The sequence below is a fragment of the Teleopsis dalmanni genome, chromosome 1 (assembly GCF_002237135.1).
Source record: "Teleopsis dalmanni isolate 2A chromosome 1, ASM223713v2, whole genome shotgun sequence".
NCBI lineage: Eukaryota > Metazoa > Arthropoda > Insecta > Diptera > Diopsidae > Teleopsis > Teleopsis dalmanni.
In genome coordinates this window covers 13,040,266-13,057,945 of record NC_051846.1, presented here as the reverse complement: position 1 = coordinate 13,057,945, position 17,680 = coordinate 13,040,266, and the positions used below count along the sequence as shown (strand labels likewise).

General features: G+C 28.3%; 1 protein-coding gene across 3 annotated transcripts in view; it reads left to right on the top strand.

The window, feature by feature from the left end:
- LOC119668386 (Down syndrome cell adhesion molecule-like protein Dscam2) overlaps positions 1-17,680 on the top strand; it is a 78,492-nt gene that overhangs the window by 43,636 nt on the left and 17,176 nt on the right. For all 3 annotated transcript variants that reach the window (XM_038077872.1, XM_038077871.1, XM_038077870.1), the window contains exons 8-14: positions 5,564-5,654; positions 6,085-6,172; positions 8,380-8,528; positions 9,131-9,254; positions 15,098-15,225; positions 16,362-16,498; positions 16,888-17,030. In XM_038077872.1, coding sequence (XP_037933800.1) covers positions 5,564-5,654; positions 6,085-6,172; positions 8,380-8,528; positions 9,131-9,254; positions 15,098-15,225; positions 16,362-16,498; positions 16,888-17,030 — 860 coding nt within the window. The remainder of the gene's footprint in view (positions 1-5,563; positions 5,655-6,084; positions 6,173-8,379; positions 8,529-9,130; positions 9,255-15,097; positions 15,226-16,361; positions 16,499-16,887; positions 17,031-17,680) is intronic.

Here is a 17,680-nt window from a genome sequence, read left to right as displayed (position 1 = left end):
TAATCGAAAATAAAAATAAATCGTATAGTTACAACTTGATTGGTGATAACGATTTTAATACCATGAAGAATGTATAGACATATATAAAGAACGTAAAATGTGTCGTTTGATTTTAAGTCTCTTTAATGGAAGGATGCTTAGAGGAACGATTCCCTATCAATTTCGATGTAATACATATATACAAGATATATTTAAGCTAACTGTTATAATTACAATTTTATAACTACAGTCTCTTAGTTCCCACGATGATAACACTTAATAGTAATTTATTTCAAGCACCTTGAACGTTTAAGTTGTAATAAATATAACTGTTGTAATATAAAGTCACCAAAGAATACTGAGATGTACACTTCAGTTTATACTGTAGAAACTATTACATCCTTAGCTGCTATAAATGCCTATACTTAGTATATTTTCATAATCAATGATTCACATGCATGGCTATTGTAACTGACTGTACTTAGTATTTTTTCATAACCAGTAATGAGTTTAAGATAGTTAAGTATTTTACATCACTAACACGTTTTAGTAGAAGGTGGAGCTATGAGTACTATTATTTACGAACTACGACTTTAGACCATGTTTGTATGATTTAATTTTAGTGAAAATTCACTTATCATTAAGAATAATACTCTTATATCTCTGTTAAATGTGATTCTTTTAGCCAGCTAAACATATATTAGGCATACAACTGCGATATAGAGTGTAGTTTATTTCATAAACATGGATTTGATATTTAAAATGCTTTTATATATATGTTTCCAACACTTTCCAAACACTTTGTTGCTTTTCAAAGTTGATTTAGACTACAAAGTGTGTTGATATGAAATAAGTTCCAAATTCACTAATATATCAATTGAAAAACATTAATTTTTATGAAATTTTTAAACCATAACAAAAAAACAAAAAGTTTCTATCTGACCGATAGAAAAATATTAAGGAGTTTTTATAGCTAGCCTTAATATGTATCCGTAAAAGTATATATTGCCTAACAAAATCATTCCTTTTATGTAAAAATTTGTACTATCCTTACTTAAATATGTAGAATGTTTTTATTGTATTTCTTTATATGGAGAAAAAGGTTTTAAAAATGTGCTCTTCAACTTCTGTCAGGTCATTTCCTAAATTAATTCCTTTTAAAATATTAAATATTCATAAAATGAACAAATTTCAAATATTCACTTTATCAGTGCCCATAATGGATATCTTTCGGTATAAACAAAATCTCGAAAAGCAGACAAAAGACCAAAACAAAAGCTGCCAATGACCAAAATGACATCAAAAAGGGTACCAAGTACCAAAAAGTAGCATTATAAAGCCCAAAATTTGCTGTTAATATTTGAATTGAAACAGTTGGCTCATTGTGCTCAAAATAATTCAACAATTTCAAACATGAGCCAAAACAAAAGATTTTGGAAAATAAAAAATTTAATAAATTTTCATGAAAATAATCTGAAAACGAAAGGTTAAGGCAACTCAAGCAAAACTTCGCCTGCTGCCGTTTTGACCTAATAAAATATCACACAAGGAAAAAATATATAACAAAATTCTGTGAAAAATAAGCACAAACATGAATAAAAATAAAAAAATAATTTTGTAATAAAATTTTAATATTTTGCATCGCTAGTAACTGCAACAATTTACATATGAATTAATTTGAGGATAATAGAAAAAAAATAGAAATAGAAAATATTTAAAGTAAAGGCGCGGAAAATAAGAGTTATGCTCGTTAGTACGTCCGAAAAGTCACCTCGTCTGTCGCTAGCGACTTTTCAACCTTCTTTGCAACTCCATGTTAGTAATAGGGTCGGTCGCTCAGAAGTCATGCCCATGTGAAGTCATGTCATCTGAAGCGCAGCAAAGCTCAACACAGCGCATCCTGAAAATTTTATGAGTGCACAGTAGCGTGTTGAAGCAGTAACTGGAATATAAGCGTACAAGTACGAGTATGCACATGAGAGTACAACGGCATATAACGTCCTTCCTTGTTCAAGCTTAAACAAATAATGTTATGCGACCAGAAAAAAAATATTTTCAAAAAATGTAACTTAAAATAAACTAAAAAAATGAAAATGTAAACGAAAATATGAAAAACCAACAGAAAAAATATATGAGGAAGGATAAATAATAATGAATTGTGTAACGAGGCACAAGGAAGCGCATCTAAGGCACCACCACCACATTCCCAGCTGCAGTGCCAGCTTCCGCTTGCTTGCCTTACTAAATTCATATTTTCATTTGCTTAGCTCGGCACTTACTCACTCTCGATTTTCCTGTTTCGCTTTAAATTATTTTACATTTTTATGTTCACAGTAGCCATGCTGGCATAAACAGTCAACATTACTGGGATTACTCGGTACTGGATACAATTTTTACCTGCCTTAATTCACCTTTTCAGTTTTTCAGTTTTCGGTTATTGCTGCCAAGTACTCGGCTTCAGGTTGCCACAAGTTGACTAACTTCACTCTAATGGGACCATTAAGTAAAAATTTCATTTGTCAAATTTAAATTCCTGCTTGCTAAATTAGGTCGCAGGTGCAATAAGTGGAAATGTGGAAATATTTCAGTAGACGTAGGCAAGAACTCGGGATTTTGAAATGAAATTTCACACTCAAGGTATTAAATAAGTATTACAGTTTCAAAAAATACAATCTGAAGGATTTACCAAATTTACGCACAGTTTTAAAAAATGAATGCAATCTAAATGATACTATTCTTTATTAAGAAACCACAGCATTTTAAAATATATTCAATTCTAAAAATTAATTAAATTAATTTTTTATGTAGTGGGAACTTACTTGATCACACAGTCATTTTAAGTGAACTTTTGTCCAATAAAGGTGAATCTATAACAAATAAATATAAAAATAGATGAGTACTCGTTTAACGGGAGGATCTCTCTCTCTCCGTACAATGTATTTAACTTTATATAGTAAGAAATTTTAAGGATTTCTATTCGAAACACAAATCCTCTAAAGATACGATTTAATCGAAATGCTAAAATGAGCATACAATGATAAGATTGTAAGATCGTGTAGATTGCTGTTGTTAGAAAAGATAATATTTATATAAGAAAGTAAACTAAATGTCACCTTCGCTCACAATCACAACAGTAAAAGCCAGTTCCATCAACTGTTATGCGATAATTTTGAGAAGTTACTAACTCTGAAAAGCCTTAACATAACATACTCTATGATAAAGACTAATTTTTACTCTATGATAGCTGGGAGGATTGTGCAGAATCCCGCCCATATCACTGACTTATTTGAGTATTCCTGATAATCTTCGTGATTATTTAATGATTGATCTAAGATCTGCGTACCGCTACGTGCGTTTAGTGATTAGTCTGAGTTTAGATAGTGCTAAGTAGGGCAGGTTTTTGCATATATCTTCAGAGCACTGTCCCTTATATATTTTTTGATCGGATCTATTCTAAGGTCTCTTAGCACTGTTATACTCTTATTCGAAAGTTTTTAAATAACTCACTTAAATGATAAAAAACAAATTAATTAGGTGTTTGACATTTTTTAATAAGAAAAGCAGGTTAAATAAATCTTTTAACTGTCCAAAATGGTACTTTAAATTAACAAATATAGAGAATAACATAATATGAAGTATCCTTTCTGCGTCGCACCCATACTAATCCCACTTATTTCCCATCTTTACATTGAATGCAAAGACTTTTATTTGATATAAATAAAAATATTTGTCACGCAACCAATGAAGTTTTTTAACTTTAAAAATTCATATATAAAAAATAATATTCATATTCATAGTATATGAATGATTTTCAAAAGTAATGAACTATAAATGAAGACATATTAAATTTCAAAGGTATAATGTTTAACATTAATTCATTGAAAACTAACAGTAAACAAAGTATTAACGTTTCATACAATCGCAAATATTTAATCGTATTTATTCAACGTTTTCAATCGAATAAAATCAGTTAAGAAGAATACAAAGATACGCTACAATGTCATTGTATTTTGTTAAAATTCATATGAGAGATTTTCAAAGTCCAGTCATTTAAAACCAATAAATTTTATTTGTTGTCTACATGAAACTGAAGTTCTTTGCTGATTGGTTCAGCTGTACACTCAGTCTATGAGACCAAGCACTACTTCTGCATTATTTTGAGGCTGCAACCTTGTTACCAACAGTTCGGATAAACATCCAATCCAAGCAAGTAGAAGGGTATATGTATGAGGAAAAAAATAAAAAAACTCTTAATTATACTAAAATTTACTTTAACAATGCAACTGCACTTAAAGATATTATGAACACATTTTCTTAACTGTATTTGTGGTAATTCCTTCTCTTTTCCACATTTTCACTGTGTTATTGCTAGCTTACGGAAATTATCAATAAACGTTTTATCCAGAGTGAGTTTCCTCTGTTTCCAAATTTGATTTTCAGATATGGAATGTAAATTTTGGGAGATATTACAATTTTGGGCACCTGCTCTCTAATATACTAAAAACCTGTGACTTCTATCCATCTAGAGACATTCCATTTATTTGTCTTTACAGTGACAATGTCAGATTCAGATTATATCCAAGCCATAATAATTCAGTTTATTCATTACACATATTGCACGACTCTACCACCTGAAAACCGCTATTTAAAAGAATTTAATTTTAATAGCACGTTTAAAAACATTTAGTGACATGAGAACTGGCTGTGTAACTAGTTCAGGAGCAAGATAGTTTAATGCTAAGGTTTTATTACTGTTTGTCATTATTATGTTTTTATCTCAAGAAAGCAGTTCTGAGTATGTTTGCACCATTGGAGAATAATGTTAGTATGACTTATGCATAAAACATGCGAAAAGTCGCATGGTCTTCTCTTCTTCTTGTAAAATAAGAAGATGAACACTTTTTAGTCACACAGATCTATAATCAATTTAAAATTTACTATTCCGCCAATACATGGGCTTAACTATATCATTCAATACTTCCAATTTACTATAGATTCGAAACTACTTTGCTGAACGTGTAGGGCAATAAAAAGCAGTAATATAGCTTCTTTTTTTCGATATTAATCAATGTCGATTGTGTTGAATCACGGCTCAATTGTTCACAAAATAAATACACAGAAATAAATACAAAGAACGAAAAATATAAACAACAATGTAATTTAAATCTTAATTTTTGCATTATTTTTTATTTTCCAATAAAAAATACAACAAAAATTACAGCAACAATTGCAATCCTATATGTGTGAATTGTAAATTGTGAAATGCAAAATAAAATTAAATGCAACCGTAAAAATTACAGTGTTGCAAAGCACGGGGACGTGCTGCGCATTTTTATTGTCGAAGGTGCAATCATCAGACGCAACTACAGATACAGTAAAAATTCCTAACCCACAGATACGTCAAAGGACTCAGACATGTACATGGATGCTCGTATCGATAATGTTTGCATTTCGGGTGCACATTTTAAACAATTTTCCACTTTTCTGTTTTTTAAAATTATTTTATATTATTTTTTTACCACTTTTTTTATATATATGGTATATATAAATTTTCTCTTTATAATTGTTTTGTATGTCATTTCAGTTGGTTTAAGGAGGAGAATGAGCAATTGTTGCCACTGCAACTGAGCGAACGCATAACAATCGTATCCGCTGGATTGCTTAAAATAACCAAGGTAATTCACTGCCATTATTTGATTAAAGTTCAACATAATTGCAATGGAAAAGCCCGAATGAGTCGAGTAACACGGAATTATTTAAAATTTCCAACTTTTCGCATTTTTAAACATCAAAGGATGTGCATCCGCTGTATTGTGATTATTAAGTTCACAGCTGATGATTGCAGAAATCAAGTGTTTCATAAACTTTTTCGGACTTTTCCATCAACTACTTTTATTTTAAGACCTTAAATTGCTGTTTTAACAGTAGCTTAGGGCTGTAAGCTCGAAATGCTTTAAAATTACAAAACAAAAAGCATTCTTCGAAAACTTCGACTTGCATACTTCACAGCCATTTGCATAATTATGCACCATCATCCTTCAAGTTTTGTATGCATTTTGTTTTATTAACATTTTTATTATTTCTGCTTTTGTTCTACTACTTCAGGCACGTCTCGAGGACAGCGGAAAATATCTTTGCTGGGTTAACAACACCGCCGGCGAAGAAACAATTCAAGTCTCATTAACTGTTACAGGTAAGTAAAAATATTTACTCTAAAATATGTTGACGTACCTACCGAATACCGCTGCATGACTACAATAAGGTTGATTAAATGGTTATGGAACCAAGAAGTGTTATTGTGAAGAACTGAAATATTTTAAGTACTTTCAACAATGTGTTGCTCTATTACAAATACACATATAAACATAGAATACACATATATAGAGCAATATTCTCCTTAATGCTTCTAGAGATAATTTAGAGAGTCATGTAATTAAAAAAATCATGATGGAGTTATCACATTTTTAAAAAATAATAAACTAAACACAAAATGTTTTTTGTCGTAGATAGTGTCAATCTTAAAAGGTCTGGAGCGAAAAACTTTTTTGAGGTTATTTCTTATACAACTAAATTTTTATGTTAATTAACATATACAAAATTATGACGCAAACAAAAATTAATATTAAATTAAGGATTATCTTCATTTACAAGTTTAGAACAGTTCCTATCAAAAACATAGAAATATATTCTATGTTTTTGGTTCCTATAAAATACGAACTACAAATCAATGTCCGTTAGAAATTACTAGATGAAGCATAGTTATTATTTTAAAAAAATTAATAAAGAAATAATTTTCAAAGTAAAATTTGGCAGTTTTTATCTAATTAATGGCTATGTTTAGTATTAATTTTTTTATTGCTGTGCCTTTTCTTGCTTAAATTTGTATTATAACACATCAGTTAATTTATTATTATATATTATATCAGCTCAAATTTAACTATGATCTTTATATTTAACACATTAAAAGAAAATTTGATGAAAAAAATGAAAAATCATTGCAAATGTCAAAATAACTATTATATTAAAATTACATGCTTGAAGTAAACCGACATTTGAACAGTTTAAAGTGATTTTTATCAGATTACTAATTAGAACTTGATGAGAACTATAAACTTTTAGATAGTAATGAAATTTATAATTAACTAAATGAGAATTATAAACTTCAGATATTAATAGAATCTAAAAATTTGTCTAATGCAAAACTATACGAAAATACGATAAGTGGAAGAAATAGATCCAATATAAAATTTTAATATGCATTAACTATTATATTAAAATTACATGGCTGAAACCGAACTGAATTTTAGATATTTTTAAGTGATAGTAAAAGATTATTACTTACAAGTGAGTGAGAATTATAAACTTCGAAATACTCGTATTATTAATTTATAACTAACTGAATGAGTATGAAAAACTATTAAATTTTAAAGAAATTTAAGTTAAAATTTGTCTACTGCAGAACCATAACTGATTTTCTCAAAATTAAATAATAAATAAATAAAAAAAATGAAAAATAAAACGATTTGAAAATCTTTACAGTCTTGCAACTCGAAATACTATGATGCAAAATTACTACTCTAAAAGAGTAGATGAAAGGAATATAATGCTTTTATCTTTAAAAATATAAAATTTTGATGATAATAATTTAGAATTATAACTGACTATCATCATGAGCTCTGCCAACAGAAGAACTGTTAAGCTCTAATCTATTTCGCACCCTTGGCAACAAATACTAATACTAGTTTTTCAGAAACCACGAAAAACTATCAACAACTGCTATCAATTATTTTAGAAAATTTCAATTAGAATAAATTGGTGAAAATGCCTCAAATAGCTAGCTCTTAAATCAAAGAATAAGTGTAGTAGAGACATCCTTTAGACGATCTAAACTGATTGTCGAAAGGAAAGAGAACATCTTAAAACAAGAAGATATTACTCCTGATCGCAAGGAACTCAAAGGTAATATAAGTAAAGTCTGTCGCGACTCGCCATTATACCAAGGCTTACTGCAACGCTTCAATCTTTATTAGTATTCAAAAATCAACAGAACCCATTTGCACTTTAAAACTGAATAAATTTTAAACTTTATAAGATTTTGTGAAATAATTTAAACGCAAAGCTAAGTAAAAATAAATTTAAATTACACACAAATTGCCTTTAGTTATTATGCAAAAATGCAAATTTTTCATATCTGAAACCTCAAGTAAGCCCAAGGGCAGCTATACAGAACGCAATAACCTGTAATAATTTCGTTGCATTTGATAAGTGAAAGTTTTTAAATTTGAAAGAAAGGATGCACTTTTATACTAACCATAAATGCAGTAAATGCAATAAAATTTAAAGAAAGAAATTTTAAAACAGATTTTCTTTACACATTTTTATAAATTTTATCGATTACAGCACCATTAACAGCTCATCTCCAGCCACAAGTGCAAACAGTCGACGTGGATAAGGATGCACAATTTCAGTGTATTGTGTCCGGACATCCTGTGCATGATGTTAATTGGTTGCATGACGGAAAACCAATTCTCAGAGATAATCGAGTTGAGGTAAGGAACCAAAAAACAAGCAAAACCTGTGCACTGCTGATAATAAACAAGAACCATTTTCTATTTACCCACATACCCGTATAATACAAGTCCTTGTTGCACAAATACTAGCGCCACAACAAGGATGTGTGGCATGTGTACATATGTGCATATTGCAAGTATATTTAATGCCAAGATGCAATCATGCATTATTTATTTTTATTGGCATTAGTGTTGCTTCTTGATATCTCTTTGCAATATTGAGTGCTTGTGGTTAAGGGACGAAGGATGTTGAGTACAGAACACGAGTTCTGTATGTGTCTGTTTCAAGTTGATTATTTTTACGGTTTTTTATATTAGAAATTTCCAGTTTTTATTTTATAAATTTTTTTCATTGTTAAAACAAAAATGATTAAATTTCAACTATTAAATTTCACAAACTGTTATGGAAAAGAAACCATTTTTTAAATAACAACAATAATTCATTAAATGTACTATACAAGTATGAAATATTCAACTAATCAAGAGAGAACTTCTATTTGAAATTTGTTGATTAAATGCATTCAGGCATTTTGTTTAGTTTTAATTAGCATTGTTAAAAGTTTACATACAAATATTTCTAGATACTCACCGACCCACCAAGACTGATAATAAAGAAAGTGCAAAAGGATGATCCTGGCATGTACCAATGTTTCGTATCCAATGAATGGGAACAAATACAATCAACTGCTGAATTGCAATTAGGAGGTAAGTTTCTGTATATTATTTTTAATATAAATATACTCCTACATATATAGTATATATATATATGTTGATATATAGTACATATCTGACAAACTATACTTGTATTTATTAAATTTTGTTATGCAAATAATAAACATGAGCCTTAAAGTTACCAAAGTAAAAAAAAATACTTAAATTTAAATTCAAAGAATAAATTTTTGTGAAATATTTCAAATTTCTAGAACACCTCATCACATCTAAAAAACTAAATTATTGAGAAATGTGTATTTAGGTTTTAACCACATAAGAAAAACCATTGAATATAGACTTTAGATTTTTTGATTATTTATACTTTGCAATTTAGAGAATTTTATTTGATTTTGGCTCCAAATACCCTGAAGCTGATTGGCAAATGAAAAATATTGACTTGATAAATAAAATTTATAAAGAAAAATTTATTTAAGAACAAAATTAATTGAAGTTCTAATAAAGATTTATTAGCATAATTATTAAAAACAAACTTAAAGGAAAATTTTAAATTTGTGCAATTTTTTAAACCAAAATATTTAAGTCAATTATAAATCAAGTCAAATTATAGAACATAACTACGACAAAAAATCAACATTGCTATAAAATGATTTCTTATATATTTCACTCAATATTAATAATATATAATAAAGAAATATGAGATTGAACTTATTTAAATCAAATGAATAATTGAAGCAGTCTCAAACCTGTCAGTACGAAAGCTTTCAATACGATCACTATATCATCAAGCTTAATGCTATAATAAATAACTATTAATAACTATTAGATATTATTATAACTTTTAGATATTAGGTTTAAGGCAATAGAGTTTTGTACCTGGTCGGCAGAGGGCGAAACTTCTAGTTACATACATTGTAATTATCCGGCTATGAACTAAGCTAAATATATGATATTGGTCCTGTACACGATTGGTTCTGTACTCAAGGTTAATGCCTGTATTGAATAAAGGATGAAAAATAAAACATTTAGTCACATTCATTGTAATTGTTCGATTTTGATTATTTTGAGGAACTTTGATTCGTACCTGTTCGACAAAGGATTAAACTTCTAGTCCCATACATTGTAATTATCCGGCTATGATCTAAGCAAAATTTATGATCTTGGTTTTGTACTCGATTGTTGATACTAGAAACGCTTAAGTAAGAAACACTCTTTATTGCTTTCCAAAGTTTAAGTATTATCAGTTTATTTAAGATTAGTTGGAAAAATAAAAAATTGCTATGAGCTATTCTATTAAATTCTTTACTATCCTATTCTCTTTCTTGCTTGAATAAGCAAATTGAAAATTTTAATTTATTTGTATTATTTTTTATGAATAAATTGGGACAAATCAACCATTGATGTTAAAGCTCATCATAGTTGAGCCTCAATTTATTTCAACATATGATGTGAAGGTTTAAAGACTTAACTTGCTATTTGGATTACATTTTGTATTTATTTAAATTCCAATTCATAAAAATAATTGCTTCTCATTATTGAAATTTTAATTATATTATTGTTTGCTTTTATTTAATTAATAACAATAGCTGTTTCCATATATATAATAAAGACGTGTCTCTAACAGAATCCTTCGCAACAATTTCCATTGATACCAATTCCGAAGGAAATTCTAAAATTTCAATAAAATCTAGAATTAAATCTTTTTTGGAATTTAATAAATTTGCAATTAAGTCCCAAACTGAATCTTATTTATGGTTAATCATTTAACAAAATAATCAAGTCAATGTGGCGTAATAAAGACGAAAATAGCTTCACATCCTGCGGGTGTTAACAAATAGCAAATGAGACATTAAAACCACAGCAGAAACTCATTTACTTCATTGAGTGCGGGTTTTATGCTTTAAATCAACCATCATATCCGTTTGTCACACTCACACAAACATACACACACATGCATACTGGGACATTATACTTGTATGAGTATATTTGTTTCCGAATATCAATACACAAACAAATAAATGAACCCACTTTGATTTTATTAAAACCACTGCAATCTGTAAAATAACACAATAAATTACACACACACAATAGGATAATACACAGCTGTGCACACATACATATGTATATCCTTTCATTTGTATTATGTGTCATAATTGCATTTCATTATATTCTGATTTAGCAAATTGCCGTTTTTACTACTGTCGACAGACATACACACACACCGAACCGATGCTAAGAAAGCTAAAAAAAAGAATTGTTAATAGTACAGAAAGAGTTGGTCATGATGCCTTGTGAGCACTGCAGTGATGTGGTTTATATTTGTGATTGATTGGGTCTTAGTAAAGGCAGGGATTTCTCTTCTATTCGAGTAGTTCATGGGTTTAGTTTGGGAAGCTTAGTTTGGGAAGTTTGGAAATATTAAGTTTTAGAAACAATTTTAAGTATTTGGGGTGTCCGTCATGATCTTTCATAAACTTCTATTATCAAATGCCAAACTGGGCATTTATACAAAAAGTATTCAGCTGTTTCTTCGTGTTTTCTGCAGGTTATGTATTTTTGGTTGAAGAGAATATTAATTTCTAGGCATATATACTATGTATACATACATAACGAACATATACTTAAATATATAAAGGGATATCTACTTCACGATATGCCTAATATGGTCATGATCATAGTTTATTAATACTTTCAAATAACATAAACTAACTACAGTCGTCATTGGCAACACATGTATGGTTTGTTATTTTACATTTTAGTGAATCGTTAAACAACCACTGAATGTTTAAAAACTCTAGAGACAATTTTATACATTGAATTTCCTTCAGAAATGAGGCTTATTTTTTGTTTTGTGAATATGTTAACAAATAAAATTACAACTCAGTGGTCAGTAGACACTCATAAATAACTTTCAGAAGGCCATTGTCATCCACGAATCCATATATAATCTTAGATTTTTCGAAATGTATCTCTTAGGTTTTGATCTGAAGATGCGAAAGGTCCGCACTATTATAATAATGCAGAAGATGTGACAAACTATTAAATCTAATCGTTTCAACAATATGATTATCAATTTTTTAGATTAAAGTTGAGGATATGGATGTCGAAAATTTGTGGTTTCAACAGGATGGATAATGTAACTTGTGATTATACCACACGTCTTGTTTTGGCTTTGTTGTGCGGAAAACATTCCAGACTAGTGATTTTACGCTTTGATAATCTAAACTAGCTATCGAGATCAAACGATTTGTTACCACTTGACTTTTTATTGTGATAACCGTCAAGCCATCTACATTTTGAAACATTATAATAAACAATCGTTAAATTATGGCGAAGGTATTGTTAGGTGTGTGGAGAGAAATCATTTAAAACTATCTCAAAAAGATTTAGTACTATAAGATGTACTATAAGGTACATCTTAAGTTAGTACTATAAGGAAACAAAAATTGCCTGAAAATTAAAAACTTTAATCTTAAGTGTGATTTACGTTCACTGTCGGAATCATAAAATTAAGTATTTATCAGTAATAATTGAAATAAGAAAATCAGTTCAAATTTAGTAGGTCTTTGCCCCAAGAGTTGAGGAGTTTAGCAATATTTAATGAAGTGAGCTACATTTTCAATTATTAGAGACAATCAAATATATTTCAATTTTAAAACTAAAATAAATCTCGTAAAATATATTCTAGTAATGTATTTTAATAATGTTTCTTTCCAGCAAATCTAAATAGTTTTATATAATCACTTTCCATTGTAGCTCATTTGAACTGTTTTAATAAAAATACCAAAAACAAAAAAAAAAGGTAAGGCTAATAAATGAGTATTGCATTCCTTTTATATACTAAAAGAGGTTGTTAAGCCTGGAGTAATACCAACACCATGTCGTGTTATACCGCATTTCAGATAATGTGCCATCACAACCACGCCGACAAGTAAATCAGAGCGAACAGCATATGAATTTGCTTTTAGGCAAAACCGGAAATTGATTTCGATGTTTTATTGGCATAGTTCAGTGTTACAACATCCGTTAGAAATATTGTATTTGTTAGCCTCTCAGCATCTCGCACATCACTCCTATGTATAGCACCTTTCAATGCCCCAGCATTAGTCATTTACATACTCACGCAATCTGTTTTTGTTAGGATTCGAACATGCGTTATCAATAAGAAGGCAGAATAAATAAGCCAAACGAGTAAATGTCGTTTAAGGCGCACATTATTAAATGATGATGCCGGGAAACGTATGTTGCCACTCACAATATAAATCCCCCTAACAAAGCCCTCTAAAAGTTTGGCACTTTTCCATCAGCCAAGGAAGCTAAGAGAGCGCTCGCCACAATTTGTTACAGTTTTGTGCGATGTGGCAATGAAAAATAACATATAGGCTTTGCTCCCTTTTATATGATTTTCTGTGGCAAATATGTGGTCTTTAACTGGTATCGATAGAATGTGAAAATGTATCGTAAGTCAAGTATATAAAGACAGAGCAGCTTGATTGATCACATAAACATTTTATTAAATGAAAATTTTAAGTCATAAATTTTCATTTAAAATTAATTTCAAATAAGTATCTGTAAAGAAAATGTATTAACATTTTAATAGAAATTCATTTACGAAAATTAAGAAAGAAAGTTTTCCAGCTCAAACAAATTCTTTATATGAAAAATAGAGATTTTTGAGAAAATGTATTTGAATTAACAAAAAAATTGTTACATTATAAAATTTTAAAATATTAAAATATTTTTAAACTTTACATTTTAACGGAAAGCTTATTATTGAACTCACTGGATCACAAGCATTGTATTCATCAAACCCTTTACCATATTGTATTCATCAAACCCATATAGGTATTTTCATATATAGCTTAAAATATGTTTTTTATAATATACATATTTCCTTCATGAATAAATGAGAGATCAGACCTAATTTATATTACATATATATTCAAACAATTCAGACAATTCGAATCATTTTATCACTTTAGTGATACCTATTTGTTCAGCCATATGTTCCTCCACTTCTGAGTAATAAATATTTTATTAATTAATTATTTGACACTATTTTATATATACTGCTTATAATTTGTTTCCCAAAATGTTTATATCCCAATGAATATATAAATGGACATAATTTAAATTATATATCTTTTCGATCAGCTTGACAAGACGGATAACGCTATTGTTATTTGTATGTCTAGCTAAATGTTCCTCCACTTATGATCTCATAGAATGAGATTTTGCACACAATCTGCTTTAAATCAAAGTAGATAAATGGACCAAAATAATAGGGACACTCCATAAAAAATAACACTACGATATAAAATGAGTTCATATTTTTATTTATTTAAACTAATTTAGAAATACACAAAAATATCCAAATTAGCGCTAAAAATGTATAGTTAATAGTTAATTAATAAAAAACTCTATCTGACAAGTGTAGAGATCTTAGTAAAACTATAACTGAATTTTTTTCATACTTTTTTTAAATAATAATTATATGTTTTTGAAATTATTATTAACGTCACTATTCGTGAGTCAATGTGTATGAAAGTATGAAAGAGCAGAGCTCAGTCCTGTGTACGAAATCCTAGAGAATCAAATGTTTTTGCAATCTTTAAGTTACTTTAACTTAATATTTAAGTGCTTAATATGTCAATTAGTACAAAAGTCATCAAATATTTTACCTTGAATTAAAAAAATTTATTTATTAAGTCATAAATTCTAACTAGACTAAGCCACAATTAAGCCATAAGTGCACAAACGTATAAAATACAATTAAAACATATCGTATTTATATTCATTTTTAGCTAATTATAGGCAATTTTTTTTTAATAAAACTTAACCACAGATTTAAGTTAAAATAATTTTTATTATAATTTTAGATGCCTCGCCGGAACTACTCTATTGGTTTTCGGAGCAAACATTACAGCCAGGACCAACTGTTTCACTTAAATGTGTAGCCACTGGTAATCCACTGCCACAGTTTACATGGTCTTTGGACGGATTTCCAGTAAGTGCATATAATTACATATTAACAAAATCCTTTAAGATAAATTTAAAGAAAATGACTTAAGTGATATCAAGCTCAGAATTTTGTATAACTTCTAAAATATTATATATGATCCCATTTGACATCTCATTTTACTACAGATATCTTTAAATGTACCAAAGATCAAAAACCACTATTTTCATTTCTAATATGCTTAAATAGACAAGTACATATATATTTTTATATCAAACAGTAACTTCTAATATCTATTGTGTATCGAAACTTTCATAAGTGTTGGAGGTAAAAGCAAAGTCCTTTTTAGAAAAATAAGTACAAAAAATAATAATGTTTGCTAATACATATTTTTTCTCTAAGAGCAATATAGAATAAGGTATGTTCAGACAAAATAAATATAAAAATGGTTCATTTAGAAACGTCATTAATAACATAAATTTTGAATATGTTCTTAAAAAATATTAAGCAAAAAATAAATAGTGACAATATAGCATACATCTTGTTCATCTAAAAATAACTATTGCACAGTAACTGTGAGCTTTTATAAAACGCTATTTGAACGTATCTTTGTTTAGAGATAAAGTTAAAGTATGTTCTTAGAGTAGTGTACATATATTGTACATCCATTTCCTCTAAAAGTAACTACGGTGCAACTAGAAGCTTCTTTAAAATGCTATTCGAACGAATCTTTGATTGGAGATAAAGTATACATTGTACTATGAATCTTACACTTATTTCATCTTCTATTAAACGCTATTAGAATGAATATAATAATTTTAAATTTAAATGTTTTCATTGAAAAGATAAATATACCAGAGAAACACTTTGTACAAATACCATTTTATTGTTAAAATAAGTAACGAGTGAATTATTGTTCATTGTAGATTTAGATAGCAAAATCATTGCAGCATTCTTTATAGAAATTATAACTTTTTCTTGAAAACCTTTACTCCATTTTCTGAATTTCCAAGTATTTATAACATATTTTAAATCTTTTTTATGTCACATATTAAATTTTAAATTCATATTGTCTAACTTATACTTATAAGTGTTAGATAAAACATTTTTCAATATAATTTTTAAAAGACACATGAACAGCTAACTAACTTTGACGTTTAATCTGATTACTTTTCTATTTACAGATTCCCGATAATTCTCGCTTCTTAGTAGGTCAATATGTAACTATACATGACGATGTTATCAGTCACGTCAACGTGTCAAATGTCAAGGAAGAAGATGGTGGCGAATATACCTGCACCGCACAAAATGCAATTGGAAAGTTAGTAGCGAATGCATTTTAAACATTATTATTATATGTTATATAAGTATAGGGATTATTTTAAGATTTTATAAATTTTATATTATAATATACATCCGTTAACAAGTACATTAATGGATCAAAAAAAAAAAATAGTAAATTAACAAAGCTAAAATATAAATCATATATGTTATATTTTGCTTCTCAAATATTTTTTTTTAAACATTATTTTAAAAATAATATGAGCTCTGTTAATCTATTATTTATGTGAATTTTTTTTACATTTATCATTATTTTTTTGTGGTTACTCTATCTATTATTTAGCATATACATTTATATTCTTCGAGTTAACTACTTTTCAATGCTCATTTTTAATAATGTTTTTGTACTTTTTTTGCCTGCTGATATAGAGTATCGCATAGTGCCAAAGTTAACATTTATGGATTGCCGTATATACGTGAAATGCCAAAAATAACAGGGATATCTGGTTCAGATTTGATAGTCAAATGTCCTGTGGCAGGTTATCCAATCGATAAAATACATTGGGAAAGAGGTAAGCGCAAAATTGTGTTGGCAAAAAAACCGAAACCAGATAAAAAAAAATTATTAAAGAATATATTTAAAAACGTATAAAAGCTTTATAATTTGAAACACACAAATGCATTGATTTAGTTTTTTGTGGAACACAAAGTCCATGCAAAGCACAACAAATTATTACAGGGAAGGGCATATATTCTACTGAATTGTTCGCATAAATCCTGAATGGAAAAACATTTTTATGCATTCAGCAATTTTGTTGCCTTATTAATTTGCTATAGTTTTTTTGGACTTTTTGAGCAAAATTTGCAATATAATATTTTGAACTTTTCAGTGTTCTATTGAAGCATTTGATTACCAGAAAAAAGGCTTTTAATTGCTGAACTGCAAAATTTTCAAAGTAGTTAGTTCAGCTGAAATTTAATTTTGCAGCGTGCGAATTTAAATTTTGTTTGATTTGCAAAAATTAATTAAATTTACTTAATTCAAATAAATATTTATTACATAAAACTTAAATAAAAACTACAAATCAAATAAATTTTAATTATTATATATTAGCTTTTGTTTATTTAAATAGGTATATATATATGAATAAACCATATAAATGTTTATATAAATCGAAAGCGCATTCAAAATCATATTAATATTACTTAGATAAATATAATT